Source organism: Parasteatoda tepidariorum, chromosome 9 (assembly GCF_982258835.1).
Source record: "Parasteatoda tepidariorum strain Cologne lab strain chromosome 9, Ptep-v5.0, whole genome shotgun sequence".
NCBI classification, from domain to species: domain Eukaryota; kingdom Metazoa; phylum Arthropoda; class Arachnida; order Araneae; family Theridiidae; genus Parasteatoda; species Parasteatoda tepidariorum.
The window spans coordinates 54,114,746-54,136,534 of NC_141763.1; the positions used below are offsets into that span (position 1 = coordinate 54,114,746).

At 29.0% G+C, this 21,789-nt stretch overlaps 1 protein-coding gene across 1 annotated transcript in view; it reads right to left on the reverse strand.

The window, feature by feature from the left end:
* LOC107444379 (extracellular matrix organizing protein FRAS1) overlaps window positions 1-21,789 on the reverse strand; it is a 97,385-nt gene that overhangs the window by 73,679 nt on the left and 1,917 nt on the right. Inside the window, exons 2-16 of the mRNA XM_087151848.1 lie at window positions 21,619-21,650; window positions 13,008-13,158; window positions 11,822-11,958; window positions 10,254-10,331; window positions 8,512-8,598; window positions 7,656-7,791; window positions 7,369-7,518; window positions 5,637-5,777; window positions 5,405-5,548; window positions 4,462-4,599; window positions 3,142-3,288; window positions 2,271-2,432; window positions 2,049-2,189; window positions 1,333-1,476; window positions 146-304 (exon numbers count right to left, since the gene is read on the reverse strand). Coding sequence (XP_087007974.1) covers window positions 146-304; window positions 1,333-1,476; window positions 2,049-2,189; window positions 2,271-2,432; window positions 3,142-3,288; window positions 4,462-4,599; window positions 5,405-5,548; window positions 5,637-5,777; window positions 7,369-7,518; window positions 7,656-7,791; window positions 8,512-8,598; window positions 10,254-10,331; window positions 11,822-11,958; window positions 13,008-13,158; window positions 21,619-21,650 — 1,947 coding nt within the window. The remainder of the gene's footprint in view (window positions 1-145; window positions 305-1,332; window positions 1,477-2,048; window positions 2,190-2,270; window positions 2,433-3,141; window positions 3,289-4,461; window positions 4,600-5,404; window positions 5,549-5,636; window positions 5,778-7,368; window positions 7,519-7,655; window positions 7,792-8,511; window positions 8,599-10,253; window positions 10,332-11,821; window positions 11,959-13,007; window positions 13,159-21,618; window positions 21,651-21,789) is intronic.

Consider the following 21,789-nt stretch of genomic DNA (forward strand, 5'->3'; position numbering starts at 1 on the left):
TGATTTTCTACTTAAGATCGTCCTTTGTTAAAAAAAGAATTAGAAGGTAAGAATATCACTTGAGAAAAGTTTCTCCTCATGATTTTTCACAGAGTACTTTAAACGTTAAAAACGAGAGGTCATTATTAAGAGATAAAATACTAACCTTGGCAGAACCGATATGAATTCAAATAATAATTAGGTGGACAATCATGAACACATTCTTCATTTAGAATGGACAACTGCTGATTTTTACACTGTAAACATTGAACACTGTCACTTTCTGTGTGATTAAGCATACAATCGTTGCAAGATGCATGGCAATCTTAAAAGAAAAATAATAAATTTTACTCTAAAATAAACTTCAAATAATAAAGATTGTTTTAACTGCACCCATTGCTATTAGGGAATGATCATAGAAGCTTAAGGGTAGCTTAGTCATTGATTTTTAACTATACAGGGTGTTCTATAACCGCTTTATCTATATATTTAAAATCCTTGTTAAAAAGGAAGCTAAAGAATACACACGATAAAGATAACAATTTAATATTTAAGTAAGAGAGAAACAAAAATGGTTACTAAATATTCCGTAACATTGGTAACGAAGGTAGAATAAACATATCAAAACCAGTTTCTTTGCCTGATGGGATCAATTGTGTTTTTAATAATCGCCTTTTAACTCCTCTCTGCATTTACTGGCAATCAAACAAGTTTTGATGACTTAAATCTTGTTTTTCTCAGAGTGATTCGTTAAATTTTAATTGCGTTTTTGTATTTAATTTTCCGCCAACCGTTCCGCCGTGATAAAAATGTTGCGATTTGGATGGCCAAAATAAACTACGACACAAAAATATTCAAAATATTTCTCAATTGTGCGTTTTTTTCGTGAAATGTGTTGTTCTCTCGTGAAGTCTTCCATTTTTAATAAATCTGAGCTTCCAATCTCTTCTTAATTCTCTCATAAGTAGCACAAAATTCAAATCCTGCTTGAGTTTTTAGATACTCCTCATAAAATGTTCTTTTTCGTTTCTTTTTTTTTACACTGATGCAACTTGCAGCAAAATTATATTATGGAATAACATTACTTTTCTTTTTGAAATATTGTGTGGTACGTTATATATCTAAAATATTTTTTTTGAAATCAAACTAATACAATTTAATAAATATAGATTGAAAAAATAAGACGTATTTGATGTGTATAGGAGTGAGGAGCAATTGAAAAGTATGTTTGAATGAAAGGCAATTTCCTTGCTAATTTGATTTGTATGGATTTTTCTTTATCGTAAACTCACATTTAAAATTAAATAAATGACAATTCAAACAATATATCAGATAAATAGTATAATAATCAACCTCGACAAGAGCCCTCCACGTCCAAAAATTTCCCATTTTCACACTCAGAAATACATCGTCCATACTTGAAGTTTCTTCCGTGAGGACAAGTGTAGCATTCTTCTTCGCTGAATCCATAGCAAGTTGAACATGATGGGTGGCAAGCTGGGGAAAAAAATAGGCAAACATTTTGGTCAAGTTATTCATGCTTGGAAATTAAAATAATATTGCTATTTTCAGTCTTAAAGAAAACTGAGAATTTTCATTCCCATTAATATTTGATCCACAATGTGAGAATATGCGCATTAATTTACACGGCAAAAAAGTTCGAATCAAATTATGGTATAAAATATAACTTTGGGTGTATCATCCGTAAAATTCATATTTACGTCTAAATATTATACTGCAATTTTTAAAGTAGTATTTACATTTGATTAAAGTAATTCAATGATTTTACGGTAGTTGTTATTGTAAAAATTCCGGAAAGATAGATTTTAACGTAATATGATCCGAAATTTTTTACAGTGTATACAGTCAATGCCAAATCGTCTTCAAGAGTTCCTCGCCACCAAAGAGATATAGCATTTATGAATGTATTTAAGAGCAAACAAGTATAAACAAGAATTTTAAAATAATTATGAATCTAGTCACATTTTTTTTAAGCGCGATTTTTCACTTCGTCCCAAATTTTTTGCACAGTGTATTATTTGTAATTCCATTGAAATTAATATGCTTACCGTAACATATTCCGCCATCTTGAAAATACCCAGCAGAACAATGAGGTACACATCTACCATGTTTATAATATAGTGGAGTAATACAAGATCTACAATCAGTATCGTTTGCTCCAAAACAGGATTCACAAGATTCATGACAGGCTAAAAATACATTTGTCTAAATACATCATTCATTTATTATTTCCCAAATTCACGAAAATTATTATTTAAAATAATACTTACTCATACAGACGCCATCCTCTGATAAAAAGTAACCACTAGGACAATTTTCTACACATGGTCCAAAATGAGTACCAATGTAAGGTAATAAATAACCACTCGAGCAGGTTAGACATTTGTCCGCAGAAGAGCCACCTAAGCAAGAGCGGCAATCTGCATGGCAAGCTAAAAACATTTTTCATTAAAATTAGATTTGTTGCTCCAAATTATTAATCCCCCCTCTTAGTATAACATAACTTGTTTACATCGTATTGTCACTGTAAAGTAAAATTTCTTCATGTATTTAGCATCCATTCAAAACCAAATAAAACTGGTTAGCAATTGAAGACCTTATTTATTTATTTATATTTTTAACAAAGAAGATTTGCAAGAAAAAAATTTAACAAATAAAACAGTATGTCAATCTTAAGTAAGGCTAGTTTCAAGGTTTAGCTACAGTAAAAATCGCAATGACTATCAATAATAATACTGGTTTTACGTTTTAAGTTACAGCTTTAACTTGTTAATGTATTTTGTTAATTTAAATTAGTTAACAAAATTTTTAATTCTATCACATGTATTTTATTTAAAAATATTTGATGGTATTGCTCAGAGACTGATAAAAATGAAAATTTATTCAGAACTTTTTTATAATTCCAAAATGCTAAAACAAAATTTAAGACCGAATTTTCTATTACATTACTTTAAGGTATGATATCAAAGTTAAAATAAAATTTAAACCTCCACAGTGTAGTAATTTAAAAGAATGTAATAATTCAGGTAAATTTTTAATGAAAATGTAAGAAAAGTAAAACAAATGCGTATAAAAATATTCATATACAAATACTTTTATATTAGATAATACTTTAAATAATACAATATTATACTTGTTTACTTCTACAAATTCCAGCCCCAAGATCTCCGAAATAGCCTTGGCCACAATCCCAAACACAAGAGTTTTCAAGTAGAAATTGTCCGAAAGGACAGCTTGTGCATTGATAGGCTAAGGGTCCGTAGCATCCTTGGCAATCAGAGTGACATGCTATTATTAAAAATAAGATTTATTTTTTAAAGAATCATTTATGTCATGAATAATTAATATTTTCACACTCCTAATAGATGAATTTATATAGGATGCGCATATTACTAATTACTAATCAGTCAAATTTTTTTTTATCAAAAGCTAAGAATTTCTGATCGAAAGATAGTTAAGAACAAAAGTTTGAGATATTTTAAAATTCGATTCTGCAAACTTCATTCCAGTAAAGGAAATTTAACAAATATTTCGATCAAGTCATTTTCTATTGAAATGAATTAAAATTAACACAATTTATTTTTAAATAAAATCACACACTTAATAATGGTTATGCTCAAAGAAAAAGTCAGAAAAGGGTCGAAAATTCAGGGTAAAAAGTGTTAAATAAAAGCAATTTTTTTTATAGAATTATAACAAATTAAAATGTTAACCTTGTTTTAAAGTGCCATACCATTTTAATTTTAAAGCCGAAGTACGTTGCAAAAATTCTTTGTCTTACTCTGTACACTGAAAAAACTGCGGTGTAATAATTCTCTGAATTTGATGTTGATAAACCCCAAAAATTGCGTAAAGAAATACTTTTATTTAAGGAATTCTATATGAAAAATGGATTTGGTTAATATCAAATCCAGGGACATTGACGTAAACTAGTTGACACGATTTTTGTTGTTAAGATACACGGATATTTTTCACGGTGTATGAATTAACGAGAAAAAAAAGTTTTCTGATTAGCCGTTCTCAATATCGCTTCCCAAAATAATATAATTTTACCGCACATATTATTCTTTCTATAGCATACAAGGTGTTCCAAAATTTGTCCGACAAATTAAAACGGTTGATAAGAAGCATCAAGATAAAAATTTAATAGTGGAACATAGTTCATTGAGCGGGTGAAAAACGCTTGCAAGCTCTCACTCTCATCTTTTTGAATCCCACCCACAGTATCTTAAATCATGTATTGCGCTATCAAAAGTAGACTGGGAATGTTTGAGTACGTCTTGGAATCATTTTTACGTCGTTGTAGATTGTGAAATGACATCAATGGATGCCACTTCAAACAACACTTGTAAATGAACACTACTTTATAAGCGAAAAAAAATTGATGTTTCGAATGTTAGAGGACTCTGGCTTAACGCAAATAATGACACTGAAGTGTAAATTTCATTTAAAAGTACTCACATATACAATATGCATCTAGAAATGTGTAATAACTAGCAGAGCATTCAGGTACACATTCTTCTTCTTCAAGGAAATAATTCTGCTCACAATACTGACACGTGCCATCCTTTAAACATCTTGCGCAGCTTTCATTACACTCTGGAATTGAAAACTTTGTTAAGTAATTTTATATCGTGTAGTATAAAGAAAGTGAAACTCGGCAAATACTCGAATGAATTAGTCGAAAATAGAATTTAATATAAAAATACAATTATCTTTTTCATAATATTAGTAATTTTAGAAGTTGATTACCATTTGAAACATTCAGTCTTTAAACCAGCTCCTATCAAGATTTTAATTTAGTTAGAGTATCTAGAGAAATACCCCAACTGCCAGTTCTGGATTTTGATAAAAATGGTGTCCTTAGAAAGTCTTGTCTTAGGAGTAATAATGCCAATGGAACTTCTCGTCCGCAGCCAATGGTTTTCCACTGGCTCTTCCATGGACATTATTGCTCCCCAAGACAAGATCTTTTCAACAGTACCACTTTTATAAAAATCCAGAACTGGCCCTTTCTCTAGTTCGAATTTAAATTGTATTCTTCATCTGTTTAAAAAAAACTCCATTACCTTTATATGATGATTAAAATTACGAATAAACAAATGTATAAATTAGTGAATGAAAAAGAACTTTATTTATTTTAAGTTTCAATTAAAGCTGATTTTTTTACAGCTAATAATTAGAACGCGGGACACATAGCCATATAATTACTATAACTTCAATAAATATAAATGTTAGTGATATTTATGGTGAATAGATTTGGAGTTATGAGTATTTGTTAATATGATAGCATGTCAGGAGTTACATCGAGTTAGTATCTATAGAAGGTAGAGTAACGAATCTGTTTGAAATTATTACTAAGCAATGCTTAAAAAAGAAAAAAACATCTATAAGTCAAACATACCCATACAATTATTATCCGAAATATAAAAATGCCCCACGCAATTATCAACACATTCACCATTTTGAAGCAATTGGCCAGATAATGCGCATGTTATGCAGTCATTGTGATTGGGTCCTTGACAGCTCCCACATGATTCATGGCACTCTGAAATGAAAAACTTCTCCAGTGATATAAATAAATAAAACATTTACATACGCATCTTTGTTTCAAATCACTGAAGTAATATACAAACCTAAACAAATATTTCCAGAAGCGAAAAAATTCGGACCGCATTCTTTGACGCACCGTCCTTGTTGCAGAAAAAAACCTCGGTGGCAGCTAGAACACTGGCTACTCATACTTCCAAAGCAATTTTTGCAAATAGAAGGGCACTCTAAATGTAAAAATAAATCACTGAGTTAAATGCGTCAAATAATTTATATTAAAAACATTAATTGTAGTGTTTGTGTTCCAAATATCCTCTGGGCAACATTAAAAGGATATTTTGTATAAACTTTTAATTCATTCTCTGCTAGCGAATAATTTTATCAATTTTAAGTATCTCTTTGAAATAAATATTTTATAGGGAAAGAAAACATTTGATTGTTTTTTTTGAGTGTGATTTTAGTATGTCTGGAAAATATTGCGTACACTATTTTGAATCTTCATAACAAATAAAAGGAATTTACTTCCTCAATGTTAACCTACTGAAAATAATATGTCATGAATTTTTTTATTTATTCAGTAACTATTTACCTGTTTGAAATATCCCCCCCCTTTTTTAAAATTTCAACCCCTTTTTTTAATTTCGAACATTTAAATATTAAGCATTTTTTAATATTTTTTGTTTCATTTTATTCAATTAAATATGTACTATTGAAATGAGGCACCGAATTTTAAAATTTCAACTACGTTTAACAATTTTAAAGCTCTTTAAAGTTTAAGAATTAAACATGTTACGAATTTAACATTTAAAATTCCGTAAAATTCAATAGAGCTGCATATTTCAATGAATAAAGTTGTATTTTAAAAATTCGAATTCAGTAGAATATATATATATATATATATATATATATATATATATATATATATATATATATATATATATATATATATATATATATATATATATATATATATATATATATATATATATATATATATATATATATATATATATATATATATATATATATATATATATATATATATATATATATATATATATATATATATATATATATATATATATATATATATATATATACAATATATATATGTTTCTATTTACTTAATTTTTGACCAATTAGCCTTTTTTTTCAAACACTTTCTATTTACAAGGTAGCAATTATTTAAAAAGGAACTTCTAGATTGCACCGTGTGGGAATAGTTAGCGGACAGTTAATAAAAGTGAGGACAATCTTTAATAATTTAATTATTAAATATTCTTAATAATTTGGACGTTTAAACCCATACTTAATAATTTTAAATACTTATTAAACGTTTAAAATTCCTGACTTTCTGTCATTGAGAATAATAAATAAATAATTTAATAAACTAAAAAATATTATATTTAGGGCTATTTAAACATAGCCACAGTAATAAAAAAAAAGTACGAAATGGGGCCAATGTATTTATCGGACTCAAAACACCGAAATGGCAACGGGGCCGAAGCGGCTGGACCGAAATGTCAGGGTCGAGATCTCTGTTCCTGGGGAATTTGCACTAGATGTATGTATTTGACAGGACGTACTCCATTTGCAACATTGTATAGTTATAATATCGTGTAGTCAATAATATCGTGTATTTAAAAATATCGTGTAGTTAAGTTTAAGAAAAGATTAGTATGTACGTTTGCATGGTTTTAATTTTGCAACATATTTAGGTTCGTGCAAATTTGAACGATTTTATGGTTTATTTTGCTTCAAGTGAAATTTTGTTTTGGTAATATACCATTTACCAATATAGGACTTTTCAATACCAACTTTTGCATTGTCTTTTTTCATCTTCATAAAAACCATCAGGGCATTTCGAAACACACTGCCCATCAAGTACCACACTGCTTAAATCCCTGCATTCAGTACAAATGTTTATGTCGTCATCAGCACATTTCAAACATTCTTTAGAGCATAAATCTAAAAATAAGAAAAAGTATAAACTGTTTAAATAATGAAAAAGTCGAAATAAGTACATTTATTATGAAATCTAATTATTAAATACACAATATAAATCGTGCCAAGAAATATATTAGCCACATATTGAGGCTACATACTTTTAGAACAAGGGCAACATTCTGAACTGTCAGTTGAACTGGAATCACATAAAGGACATTTACGAACATAACAATTTATTTCTTCTGCTGATGTTACACACAATGTACACGGATCTTTCCATAATAAATTGATTTCCTAAAGAAATTGTTTAAAAAAAATTAAATCACAATAATTGAGCTAACTTGTAAACATATTTATATCTTTAGCAGTTATTTTGGTTCCTGCACTAAAGAACTTCAGAAGAGAACATCTTAATACACTATTATTTTCTTCTATACTTAAACTACAGATGGATGAAACTTTAAACGTTTAACAAGAAATTGTATTATAGCACATGATCAATTTTCGACAAAACTACTACTACATTAATAATCTAGTTAATATTTATTTTTGATTCAATAGCTCTTTCTTATCTTAAAACTTAAACACAGAAGAGGAAAGGAGGCTAGGACAGTTCAGTCAAATAATTTATAAGTGGAAGTCATTGCATGGAGTTTCACTGCATTTAACTATTTACTTAGTTAAATTATGTTTGGACAAAAAGTACCTTTAGTAAATTTATTGAAATGTCACAATCTCTTAAAAGTAAAATAGTTTGAGTTTGTCGAAAGTAATTTTGAAAAATTTAATAGTTATATATATTTTTTATAAAACTTATTTAAATAGTAAGGAATGAATTAGGTTTATGAATAATAATGAAAATGAAAGCAAATCCCTATTATTGAAAAGTAGTAAGTTAAGTGAATAAGGCCATGAGCATATTATTATTGAATTTTAAACAATTACTAAAATTTAATAAAAAGTATCTTCTTATTAATATTTCAAAATTAAAAACAATATTTCGACTGAATGTACCTCTTTGGTTCTTGATTCAGTATTACAATTTCTTGAAACATTGAAACTTTGATTGGAACACTTATTTTGAGCACCTTCAATAGGAATCTGAAAATAAACGAATCTAATGTGAAATTTAAGAGTTAATATAAATTACAATGTTTGTGATGAACTGGTTTTCGACGTGTGTTATGATACCCTTCTAATTTTATTTTCAATTTTTAAATTTAGAGCTCAGGTGCTTATACCTGTCCTTTGAAAAGTTTGAATCCAAGAAACTAAAGTATCAAAAAGAATTTATCTATAGAGATGTCAAAGCCAGAAGCTAAACTACAGCACTTGAGTAGAATAAATCCATTGATTGTCGTTTGTACCATTTCTATTGGATGATTCACACTCTCAACTCAGTAGAAATGTAATCCTATTAGTTGCTATCTGTAATTGATTGATCATTGATGGATTTCCAGTGGACAAGTAATTAGAGTGACGTCAGCTTAGACACTTTGACAATGGGGTGTGAACAAACTATGATTAATAAAAATTGAATTAAATTTGGGTTGACATACTTTTGTAACAAAGATTTTGTGTAGATACTTGAAAGGCAAAAGTTATTCTAAAGTCAAAACATTAACTGGTAACATTGCATAATAATTTGAAGTGAGAATATGAAAGAGGTATTTCACTTATCATTAAAACTTCATAACTTGAGCCCGCTTGCATCAACTTCCTTTTTTTTAATGGCATTATCGAAATTAAGAGGTCTTAACTTAGCAGGGTCACAAATGTTTTTGGGAGAGTTGTATTCAAACTGCTATGGTTCAATGATTAAGACCATGGCGCACTAATATTTGATATCTTCAATACATATATGTACGCCTAAGTTAAGACACTGGTCTTTTTTCTTATAACCGTCGTTGAACAACCGACCCAATTTTTAGGATCTATGACTTGCTAATGTTCAGCTCCGTAGCCTTGTAATTTTGGACCCAATCCAGAAGACAAGGGAACTCCTGGATCAAGAATTGGGAAACATTTGTCTTTGTGGAGTACATCTTGATGAAACTAACCCGAATGAAACTAACCCGAATGAAACTACAAGGTGGGAAAAACCATGAAAACCTCCAACGGTTAGGCTGACGGAAAGGGGATTTAAACCCATGATCCTTTACCTATGAGGCTATTTTTACGTTAGCACTGTGGTTGGTGCAAATCGGAAGCAGAATTCGAATCGACCAGCTGTCGCTTGGATTCGAACCTGGTTCGTCTCATTGGAAGGCAAACGCTCTATCCCCTGAGCAATCACGGCTCAAGACACTGATCTATCATTGTGTGAAGAACCAAGGTTTTATTCCCATGTGTGGCTTGAAGCTGTTCCAGCTTTTGATTGATGTATATCAGCTGATCTGCCTACTGATGGTAGCTGGTGCACAATACGGATAGAAATTGTGAAGCTTAATCTCCATGACCCTCTTTCTATTTACAACTTGCAGTTTACTGTTGCGGGAGTGCTTTGAATTTTTATAAATTGCTTTTTCAAACATATAAGGATTTTCTTTGTCCCGAAATTTCCGGTTCTTCTCTGAGATACTTATAAAAATTTGGTTTATAATATGTGTAGGCTCATGTGTATCTAATTTTCTCAAAAACAGAAATGGTAAGGTGTGGAAATTCGTTTCCTTAAAATAGAATAAACGAATTGAATGTAACTACTTATTTAGACAGTAAATTATTAAATAAGTTTTCAGTTCTAAAACAATTCTTACCTTGTCATTTTCAGAACTTTTACAGTCAGAAACGCAAACGGGGCAACATTTACCAAGTGGTGTGATAAGTGTTTCTCCCTAAAATTAAATTTCAAAATTGTTATTATCAATATTTAATTCATAAAAGTATATTTTATCAATCTATTAAATTTCACAAGGTAAACACACAAGATTTATTCATAAGGAATATTTACTTTCAATGAAAAGTAATTGTAGTAAAGTAAATAAAAATAATTATTCAGTAAAAAGAATAATAAATAAAATTAGCTGAGTTCTATAAATGCTGCAAGCTGATTTGGCTCATTTTGTAGTGCCAAAAGCTTCTTGGAATTGTAAGTTTTAATTGCAAATAATTGTAAATGCTTTTCTATAGTGCCTGATTATTTTACATATAAGTTATAGCGAATAAAAAAATATTAGTATCAAAGGTAGGGATGAACTTGTCCATTCGATTGATAAATAAAAAGCATCACCAGTAAATTACTGATACTGAGAAAGTGCAGGCATTTCCTTCTTGATGGACGCATGATTTAAAGTTATATATTCTGGTTATTTTTTTTAACTATACTCAACAAATAAAATTTATCAAATTCTAGTTTAAATAACAACGACAAGGAAATGTCTAATTTGGCATTTACCAGTACCTACAGTTGAATCCCCTTATTCGAAACTCATATAAAAATATAACCTGTAATGTTTTATCTATAACTATCTAAGTTGATTTACTCGAGTAGCTCACGGTGAATCTAAGTGAAATTGAATCCATTTGCCAAAAATCTCAGTTACAGTTAGTAATAATCTCATTACCGTTTAAATATTTTAAAATTGGTGAAGATGAATAGAAGTCGGCTTAAAGATCTTAGTTCATTGACAAGAAATGAATATAAGGCTTGTTTTATGAAAAGAGCCTTAAATTAATCAATTACTCATTCAATTAGGTCGGGATAGCTGGTTGGCAAGGCGCTAGACTCACGTTCGTGAGAACGGCAGTTCGAATCCAGTAGGCCGAAGATTTCTTGTGTAGTAAATGGTGACTGGTGCACGTTAAATCTGTCGGGTCACAAAGTCCTCCATGTTCCTCTGGGGGTACTAGTTCGGAGATTGATTGTTTTCTGATTCATATCAAAACTACGATCAGTGGATGAATGGATGGATGTATGGATGCGTTCACCCTACAAACGGGTGTGACGTATGGGTGCAGCAAAGCGAGAGTTTTTGGCCCTAGATGGCGCCACTGGGAAGCAAGTGCAATCGCCAATCCAATGCCTAAATGACCTACGACAGCAATAACAACTCATTCCATTGGAAGTGCACATTGTATAGAAAAGTAAAATTTTTTATGACATGAAATTTTAACAGAACTAAACTAAACAGAAGACATTACTCTGAATAATAGAATCCGAAATCCCCTGCAGCATATCTCAATTGATTGCTGTTTTGGAGAGTAGTTTAATTTTATCTATTTCTTTTTGGAAATTTTGACGAAATCCGGAAGCACACATATCGTCTTACTCCCCCTCTCCCCCCTCCAAAAAACGCATAATTGATTAGTATTGATATAATCTTACTTGTGAGCAGATTAATGATGGACACTGAATAAGATGAGGAATAATTGAGCCATCTTGACATTGGTATAAAATACACCTAGATCTTCCGAACCATACACTAGTGTCTGTATGAGATGCTGACCCATCAGCACAGGATCCTAAGTTAATAAGATAATAAACTAGCATCAAAATTTCACATACATATAATTAATTTTATTAAAATTATAAAATTAATCACTCATATATAAATATAAGATTCAGTTTTTTTTACTGCTTGGATAAATAATGAATTTGCAGTTAAAATAATTACTATGATCTCTTAAAAAGATAAAAGTAAATTCGAAAACAAAATATTAAAAATTTCTTTCAGAAAGTTTTTGCAATTAACAGAACTGAAATGCATTTATTTTAACTCATATGCAATGTATTTTGATTCTTATTTATTTGTTACCACACTGAACGTTTTTGGTATTTTTATTCAATATCAATAAAATTATATTTTAGTGCTTCATTTTATCTTGAGTGCTATTAAATTTTTCTAAAATTTTTAAGTGATTCTTAAAATTATTTTGGAGATAATTATTTTAAGATTTGTGAAAACGTGAATAATTTTTAAATATTTATAATAGTTATGTTTTTGTGCTAGTCTTGTAACTCTTTTTAATAAATCAATAAAATAAATCGTCATTAACTAATTTTTAGCGTTTATTTCTCTTAATTTTTATGTCATGTTACGTGGATCTTTTTTTTTTAATAATTTTAAAGTCTCACATGAAAGCAGCTTTTTGCTTATCAGAAAGTAACTAAGTATATTTAAAAATTATTAATTAATAAATTAATTTGTATCTTGTAAAATATTTTTATAAAATGCAATTGTAAAAATGATTCCTCTATTAGAGTCTCGCTAAATTTTAGATATTTGCAACTTTTTGTGATTTGGTATGCTAGTTTAAAAAGCTCTTGTCGATCTCCATAACAGCTTTTTGATAGTTTTAGACTCAATGTAGTTTTAGACGTAATAGTTTCGTACGTAGTTTTAGACTCGCTCTTTTAATATCACTAAATTACAAAAAATTGAAATAAATTACAGTACAAAAGTCAATGAACTAGTGTTATAACAGAATAACTTCATAATGACAATAACAGTTTTAAAAAATCTTGATTTTAAAATAATGGGAAGCATAAAAGTAAAACTCTTCATTCATACCTTTAGAAGATGTGCATTGTGGGCAGCATGAATCTCGTGAAATCACTTCATTGCTTGCGCAGTTAAGGATAGGGCATGCTACATTTGAGCAGCTTACGTTCCCTGAGTCACAGTGGCATATGCTACAAGAAGAATTCCAGACTGCTCCATTCTAATAAATGTAGGGAAAAGTGTTAATTTTGGAGATGAAGGACTAACTGGAAGAAAAAACTGTTGTAAAATAAATAAACAAACAAACAAAAAATAAATAAAGAACTTCGAACAATATTCGAGTAATATAATATAACAAAAATCCTACATTTTCAAAATTTTTCTGTAGGTTTTAAACGAAAAAAAACGAAACAATTCTGATTTCCATGGAATCAATCAAATGTGGAGTTATGGAAGATTCCAAAAACTTGGCAAGCCTCTATCTGGAACCTATTTTCATTACAAATGTCACTTATGGAAAAACTATAGCTTACCCCTGCATTGCTCCAATCCCTTTAATAACACTGGAAAACAATGATTTTTTTCCATTGCATGAGATTTTTTACTGGTTCTTGCGTATTTTCACTTCAAATCTGTAATCGGTTTCTCACTCTAATCTACAGTTTTTTTAATGATATTTTTAGTCTATGTCGAAATGTCCGAGTTTAAAAGCGTTATATATAACAGGGGGTTGCGTAAATGCTGCGACAAATTTCCAGGGAAATTAGGGCACATTTTAAGTATTAAAACTGCAAAAGAATCTATGACAGAAAATGCTGTCATACGCCGCTAGGAGCACCCCCCCTTTTACGAACTGTTCATACGTGTGCTTCTGAACAGTTATTCGTTTAAATGACGAAACACTAAACATTTTTTAAAAGAACGTTACACCAAACAATTGGCTAGGTAATCATTTCTTTTTCTTGATTCCGATGGCGAGATGCTGCTAAAGTAAAATTAAATGTTTTGGAAACTCTGGGTTTGATTTTTACAGCCTTCGACAGTGTCGACTCAAATGCATTTAATAAAGCTTCTCGGGGTTAATTTCTTCTCGGTTACCAACGGGAACATTGATCCACTGGAATAAAATTGCACGTCTGAAGATCTTCCGAAATCGATGACGCGTATATCAGCTGCAACACACATCCTATTACTTCTCAATTCCTTCAATATCTGATTTAATGCCTGCTCCCAATGATAGTGATGAAAATGATGAAGATGAGCAAAAAATATCGGAGGATAACTGACCTAGAGTTTGAAAGAATTCAAACTCTGAAACATTTGCGAATGTAAACCATAAAGCAAACAATATTAAGTATTGAGAGCGATATTGTTGAAATTATATTTAAAAACAAAAAATGCGTAAAGATTGCACATTTTTTCTAGTAGTTCATCTCGTAAGTGTCAATTTTAGAAAAATATACATGAATTTTTTTTTTACCCCCATTTTAGTTATGCGTTCGTTTTTTAACGCTAGTCCGACAGAAAACGTAAAATCAGGGTTCCACTGTATAACGTTTTTAAACTTGTACGCTTCATCAAAAAATAGACTAAAAATGTCATTCTAAAAAAATATGTAGCTTTAGGAACAGAAATAATTTCAGATTTAAAATCCACCTCAAATGAAGCAAGATCAAGTACACTGTTAGAATTTTAATTCCAAAATTACGGTAAAATAACCAGCAGCGGTCTGTGCATCCAATTAACCGTAAAGTTTACGACAAAGAACATTTCCGCCCTTTATGGTTTTTGAGACCATTTAGAACTAGTGTGGTTTAAAAATCATGAATACGAAACTATACGTTTTTTTTTTAACCATTTACAACCAACATAGTTTCAAAACTGTGAAAAAGAAATTTAATTGGAGATCGGCTTTTCGTCAGATAATGGGCATTGGAGTTAATTAATTAGTTTATCTGGTTGTTTCACCTATCGTAATGAATGGGAAATACTAGACTTTATTGTTAAGCTGCTTTATGGTGCTGCCATCTTTACGTGAAGGAGAATATCGTATTTTAAGGGTTAGGGTCACAAATTGATGAGTGTAAGACAATGAAAACTCTTCATGCGTTGAAGGGAATGAGGGAAATATTGTGGGATCAAAGATGGGACATTGCGAACAGATTGCAAAGATGGGACAATTGCGAAACTCCATTCCGTCAGCCATGAGAGGGACAGATTAGCCTTCTGGGCTATAACATGTGGAACCAAGGAACTAAGTGGCTTTATTAGGTTGGCCAGTTGGTGCGATAAAATTCTGGTTGTTTAACTGTATCAAGTGAAAGCAGTTAATAAACGATTTTTCTCACAGTTAACAGTTAGATTGTCGTCTTATATATGGTTATTTAATTGTTTTCTTTGAATATGGTAAAATCACAATTAAATAAATTATTAATTAGCCATTTTTTCAGAGAAATTTCTTGCAGCGTATATGCATATAAATGCAACAAAAAATTTGTTCCCCTGTGAAATAGTCAGGCTTTTTCCACAGACGGAACAGAACTTTTAAAAGCAGTAAACTTGTTATTAGATATATAATATCGTTTTTATTATTTTAAAAGTAAGAAAACCACCATTTAAAGAGCTCGAAAATAAATAAATAATTTTTTTTTTTTTTAGTTTAATAGTAATATTAACTTACAATTAGATATACGGTATCGTTTTTACAAATTAAAAGGTGCTTGCTCTTAAAAAATGTAAAAAATATGAAAATTTAAATTTAATAGTATATTATACTATTTTCAATATTCTAGAATTAGTCAGGAAATGCTCCAATTGAGTAAAGTATCAGTTGAAAATTTTCTGAAGTTCATACTGCACATTCCTATATTTTAGCTTTAATAATTTCTGTTGGGGCTGCTGCCTCATCAACCATCAAATTGTAGGAATTTAAAAATATTTGAAAATGAAAGTAAAGCATCTTATACATTAAGATTTCATTTCATAAGAAATCAGGAGAGGGTGGTCATTAGATTGCAAGTAAGTTTTTGAATCTGTAGTTAAAATATGCTGGCAATCACGTGATATTGCTTTTTTTCTCTCGTTAAAACTCAATTCTATTATTTTATTTGCTTGAGTAAAAAAAAAAAGAAAAAAAAAGAAGAAGAATTACTCTAGATTTTTTCAAATATTCCATATAGAAACCCCTTGTTCATGAGGGATAACCCAGGAAGATACGTCATATTCCTTTTTTTCCTTTCATGTAATGAATTACGCCTTCCTCATATCTTTCAAGAAATAAAAATGTGAAAAACTAACCTTGAGTCTAATGCTTTTTTCTCTCCAGAGAATAAAAGAGGGTGGCTATCTTATTTTGTGGTTGAAAAATCTTCTAGAACGTTAAGTAAATTTTATTTTGACACATAATTAACAAGAATAGAGATGGAAAAGAAAGAAAATTGTTCTTGACTTATTTTATTATTTCCGAAAAAAGGATAAAAATTAAAAAAAAAAATGTTTATTAAAATAAAAAAAAAATCAATGCCAGGCGACAGATAAATTAATATTGCACTATATTGAACCATAGATATCAGTTTCATATTCAGTTATAAAAAATAAGTATTTTTACTGAGCTAAAAATATCAGCATTGCATTGAGCTATATACAAAAATATATATAAAAAAATTACATGGTGAAATAACATTAAAAAAAAATGGAAATTCCAAGAAAATTTTTCTTTAATTGTTGTGTTGTAAAATATAAATATCTTTAAAATCCAGAATAAAATCATTTCAACTTTGGATTTCTGAGTACTATCATTTAAATAAATTTTCTTCCAGTTCTATATATTATATTGTTTTCGTCCTTCGATTCATTTTTGATGTAGGCACTATATTCGATTCAGAAAAATATTGCAGATGACAATATTATATTTTATATCCGTTGTTGAACAGCTGACCCAATTTTGGGTTTACGACTACTAATGTTCAACTCCGAAGCCTTGTAGCTTTAAACCAATCCAGGAGACAAGGAAACTCCTGGATCAGTACCCTCAGAGGTATGATTGGTTATGGGAACATGGAGGACTTTGTGAGGCGATAGATTAAACGTGTATCAGTCACCATTTACTACACTAAGGGCAGGCGGGGGTCGAACCCACGACCTCTTGGACATGGGCCCAGAGCCCTACCAACCAGGCTATTCCGTCCCTCTATAGATGACAATTAAAAAAAGAGTATGATATTTAAAAAAATGAAAGAAAGTTTTTCAAAATGCGCTCTTAGATTAAAATAACTACTTCACTTGGCGCAATTTTAGAACTGTTTTACAAGCAAGTTATGAATGAAAGAAGGACGTTGATTTGATATTTTAATGGATGAAAATGCTGCTATAGCGTAATGGTCAGGGCACTGAGAAGTCAATTTTATGTATAGGGCACGGGTTCTATTCCTGGCGTGGAGAAAGCTTTCCTAGATTTATATCGATAATCATGCCGTTGATGTCTAACAAATCGAGACTTAAATCTCCCTGACTCCCTTGATAGTTTAGATTAAATGAAAAAAAATTAGTTTGAGTATAAGGAAAAGAACAATACCGAATTTTTCCTATAAAATACAAAACTTCATTAAAAATGAACAATTTTCTATATGTTCTTAAACAATATTTGCAATATTCGCTTGAAATACTCATATATGCTTTTCATTTACAATGATTTTTATATCACAGTATTGCAATTAATATTTTGCATAATTTTTTATCCAGTGAATGTTAAAAAAAATATTGGAAAGATAATTTGCTTTAATTTTCTTAATATCAACGAGTACATCATTTAAATATATTTAAAAATTAAAATTGACACTTTATTTGGCTTAATTTGGTTTTGAGTTACAGAAAATATCAAATAAAATTTTAGGTCATCTAGTAATTAATCATTCTTATGATTTATAAGATACACTAGCGAATGATCAAGTTTGTTTTCAGGCTTTATTTATTTATTATTTTTTTTTGCTGTTGATCAAAACTATAAGAATATAAATGTATTTTTTCTGATCATTTTAATTACAAATGAATATGTTATAGCATAAAATAATTTCTCAAAAAGTTAGTTTTCGGATTCAAAATTTCGGAAAAATATTTATTGAAACACGTAATGATTTCTGAAAATTTTAATTATATATTAATAAGTTACATTCTAAAATATTTTTTTTTAATTAAACGTAGTGATAAATATAAAAACATAAAATACTTTCAAAATAATAAGATTGTATATTTTCCTACTCATATGAAAGAGAGAAATGCCTTCTTGATACTATTAACTTGCGGTTATATGCAGAAACAAAATAATTATGTAATTAGTATGTTATGTGTCTCAAACTAAATTTAGCGAAGCTTAATAAATAAATTTACGGTATCAAATTAAAAAAAATTAATTAAGTTATAATGATGAATGATGTTTTGTTCGTTTCAAATAAATAATGAGTATATATCAAATTCAATGGTATTTGGAACAAGTGTTTCGTTAAAAAGAACTACTGTAACTGAATGTTAACACCAATTACAAAGAATGTAATATGCATTCATTCAACACTTAGAGGAATAATGTAAGTAAACCGTATTTCAGCAAGTTATAACAATTTCGACGCTCAATTCATTTAAAAGAAGAAAAAAAAAGTAGATTTTGCATTAGTTGCAGTGGAATTCAAATTTTTGATAGGAAACTTAATACTGATGTTATAATTTTATTTATTTATTATTTTTTTCTTTTACATCATAGATAGCGAATGTCGTTTCCTTTGAGTTAGTACTTTCTCAGTGATATTTTTACGAAAGAAGCTGATCTTTGACCCGAGAGGAGTTATAAGAGGGAAAAAAATTTATCAGGGATATTAGATTGCAGTTAATCGCGTCTTAGGGCGCCTTTTTTAGCGACTGTGTGTATCATAGTGGGAAGTTTGTTATAACGCATTTACAAGACTTGTACCAAAAATCTCGATAGGAGAATTAAGTTTTTAATTTTTTTCTTCTTCCTGGCAATACGGTTTTTAGCAGATAAATTCACTAAGACTAACTAAAAGTTTAGTTCAACTCATATTATTATACCTATACACTTATAGGGCGAAATTAGGAAATTTTGCGACTTTTCAGTGACCTCTTGTGACAATTTAAACAGTGAGCCGCTTTCTTAAAAACTTAAATAAACCATTAAAAAAACTGCTGACAATAATGTGCATCATATTTATTGAAATATTTCTCAATTATGGTGAGCACTAGAACAGTTCATTTCAAAAGTGAAGAAACATTTTAAGAAACAGAATATTATAAAATATTTATCATAATTCCATTTTCATTAAAAAATAATTATAAAATTAACCCCGGGTGCATTTTGGATTAAGAAAGAGGCTATCGCACGGCAACTGCATCGAATGGTTATATTTAGCCGCCCTTCGACCGGTGGCGACAGCTAATTTTGCCCTATATAAACCTACACTGTCAGAAGTTTTGGAGAGGGTTGAACCATAATGTCGTTTATTAATTGCAACTTTAATATTTAATATGTAATGCTTCCTAAACTGGATTACACGATACTGTGAATGAATATGAACGGAAACATTGTTCAATTTAATAATTATCATTAAAGATATAATAATGTGTATGTGTTGCAAAAATGGAACAGAACTTTTAACATAAGATAAATTCTTATTAGAAAAAATTGCAAAGACTTTCTGACTCAAGTTTTTTCCATAGTTTTTATAGCCGTTTGCAGACTTCCAGAAAATCGATTAAAAGTCGAATCAATTTATGATGAAAATTTGTTTCAACTATAAAAACGTGTTATACTGAACAATTATGTTTCCGCTCAAATAGAATTTAATATCGAGCTATCAATTTTAAGGAGTACGATAATATCTAGTTTAACTTCATTTCTCAATATAACTTAAAAACATAATGTTCTAACACAGTTTCGTTTGGTTATCGGTGCAATTTTCATTAACCGGAAAAATATACTAATTTTAATTTTCTTTATTTTAAAAAACTAAAAGAGTTGTTTCCTTATTATAACGTATTTCTATGATATTAACTTATTACGCCACATATTACGACAAACTTATTTAAATAGGTCTCTAAAATTATTAACTGTTCCACAATTATTATTTTTTGGTGCAAATTATACTAATAAACGATTATAGAAAGATATTCGTTAAATGATTAAGAACTTAACTATCAGTTTCATGCATAAATTTTATTTAATATATCAGCCTGTATATTAATACAATACGTATCGTATTATTCTTATAGAATTTAGTAGATACCTTTACTTTTAAATGATGTTTAAAAAGGAATTATTAACGTTATATAAAAAGAATTATTAACATTATTATAAAAGAATCATTAACTGTTTCAGAATTATTATTTTTTGGTGCAAATTATACTAATGAACTATTATAAACTACATTTAAAGAGATTCGCTAAATGATTAAAAACTCAACTTTCAGTTTCATGCATAAATCTTATTTATTATATCAGCCTGTATATTAATACAATTCGTATCGTATTATTCTTATAGTATTTAGTAGATACCTTAACTTTTAAACGATATTTAAAAAGGAATTATTAACAAAATTATTAATGCTCACTATAGTAGGTTTTAATAGAATCCTTAAAGAAATGTTTGGACGTAGGAAGTGGGTGCACAAACTTTAGCCAACAAAATTCTCTTTAAAACATAGATTTTAAGGAAAAAAAAAAAAAAAAAAACTATTGACGCCAAAAAACAATTATTGCGAAGCAATCATCGGGGTTGATAAGCGGTAGTGAACATGGAGATTAGCCCCTAATACTTACATGAAAATTCAATCTGAATTATCAAAAATTATTCTTCAAAACAATTTTAATATGCTTTGAATTATCATACTGCAGGCTATAAAAGGAGTTTAAAATGATAATAATAATAATAATGTTAAAGAATAATTGGCTTTAAAAAATGATATGAACAATCGGATTCAGGTCAGATGATTAGTTAGATGTATTAAAATTCCATAATTTGGTTGTTGATTTATCAATTATTTGAAATTGCTCACTTAAAAGAATCACTAGAGAATTTTCAAGTTAACAAACCTTATTTTATTTATTTATTATTATTATTTTATTTCACATACTATGATATTATTATATTGAGAATATAGAGCTAAAATCGTAATCATGAGCGGAAAAATCCAAGAAATGAAAGTAATCCCGTGAGAATATAGTAGAATTTTTTTCAAACTTAACATGGCATTTTTCTTCTTCTTTCTAAATCGCATTTATTTATTTGACTTCATGTTTCTTCTAGTTTCCACAACTTTGTTACTTTATGTTTCTAATTTCGATAACTTTTTATTACATATATAGCATTTACTTAATAAATTTTCTTGTTTTTATTTTGAGAGCGTGTGTACATTTGTACGTTAAATATTTACACGATAAAAGGATTTTTCATCATCGCCCTTAAAAAGCTCTTCACAGAATTTATTTTGCAAAATTTTAAAATGTGGTTTAAAACAAGTACATTAAAGTAAAAGTAAATAAAACACACTATAAAGTTAATAAATATATTTTTCATGATGAATTGTGTATATTTAGAAGAACAACTAAAGACCAGAAGGAAAAAATACTATTTTTAAAAATGAACAAATAAAAATATTAGAGATTCATTTGTTCTCACCTGTTGCAATTTGTTTTCATGATAGCAAGAACCTAAAATTAAAATAAATTGTAGTTGTTAGAATTATAAATATTTGATAAACATATTTATACAAATTAGGCAAGTATGAAATGAGCAGGTTTAAATATAACTATAGATAAAGGATTTAATAAATAATTTCTGATTTCTGTA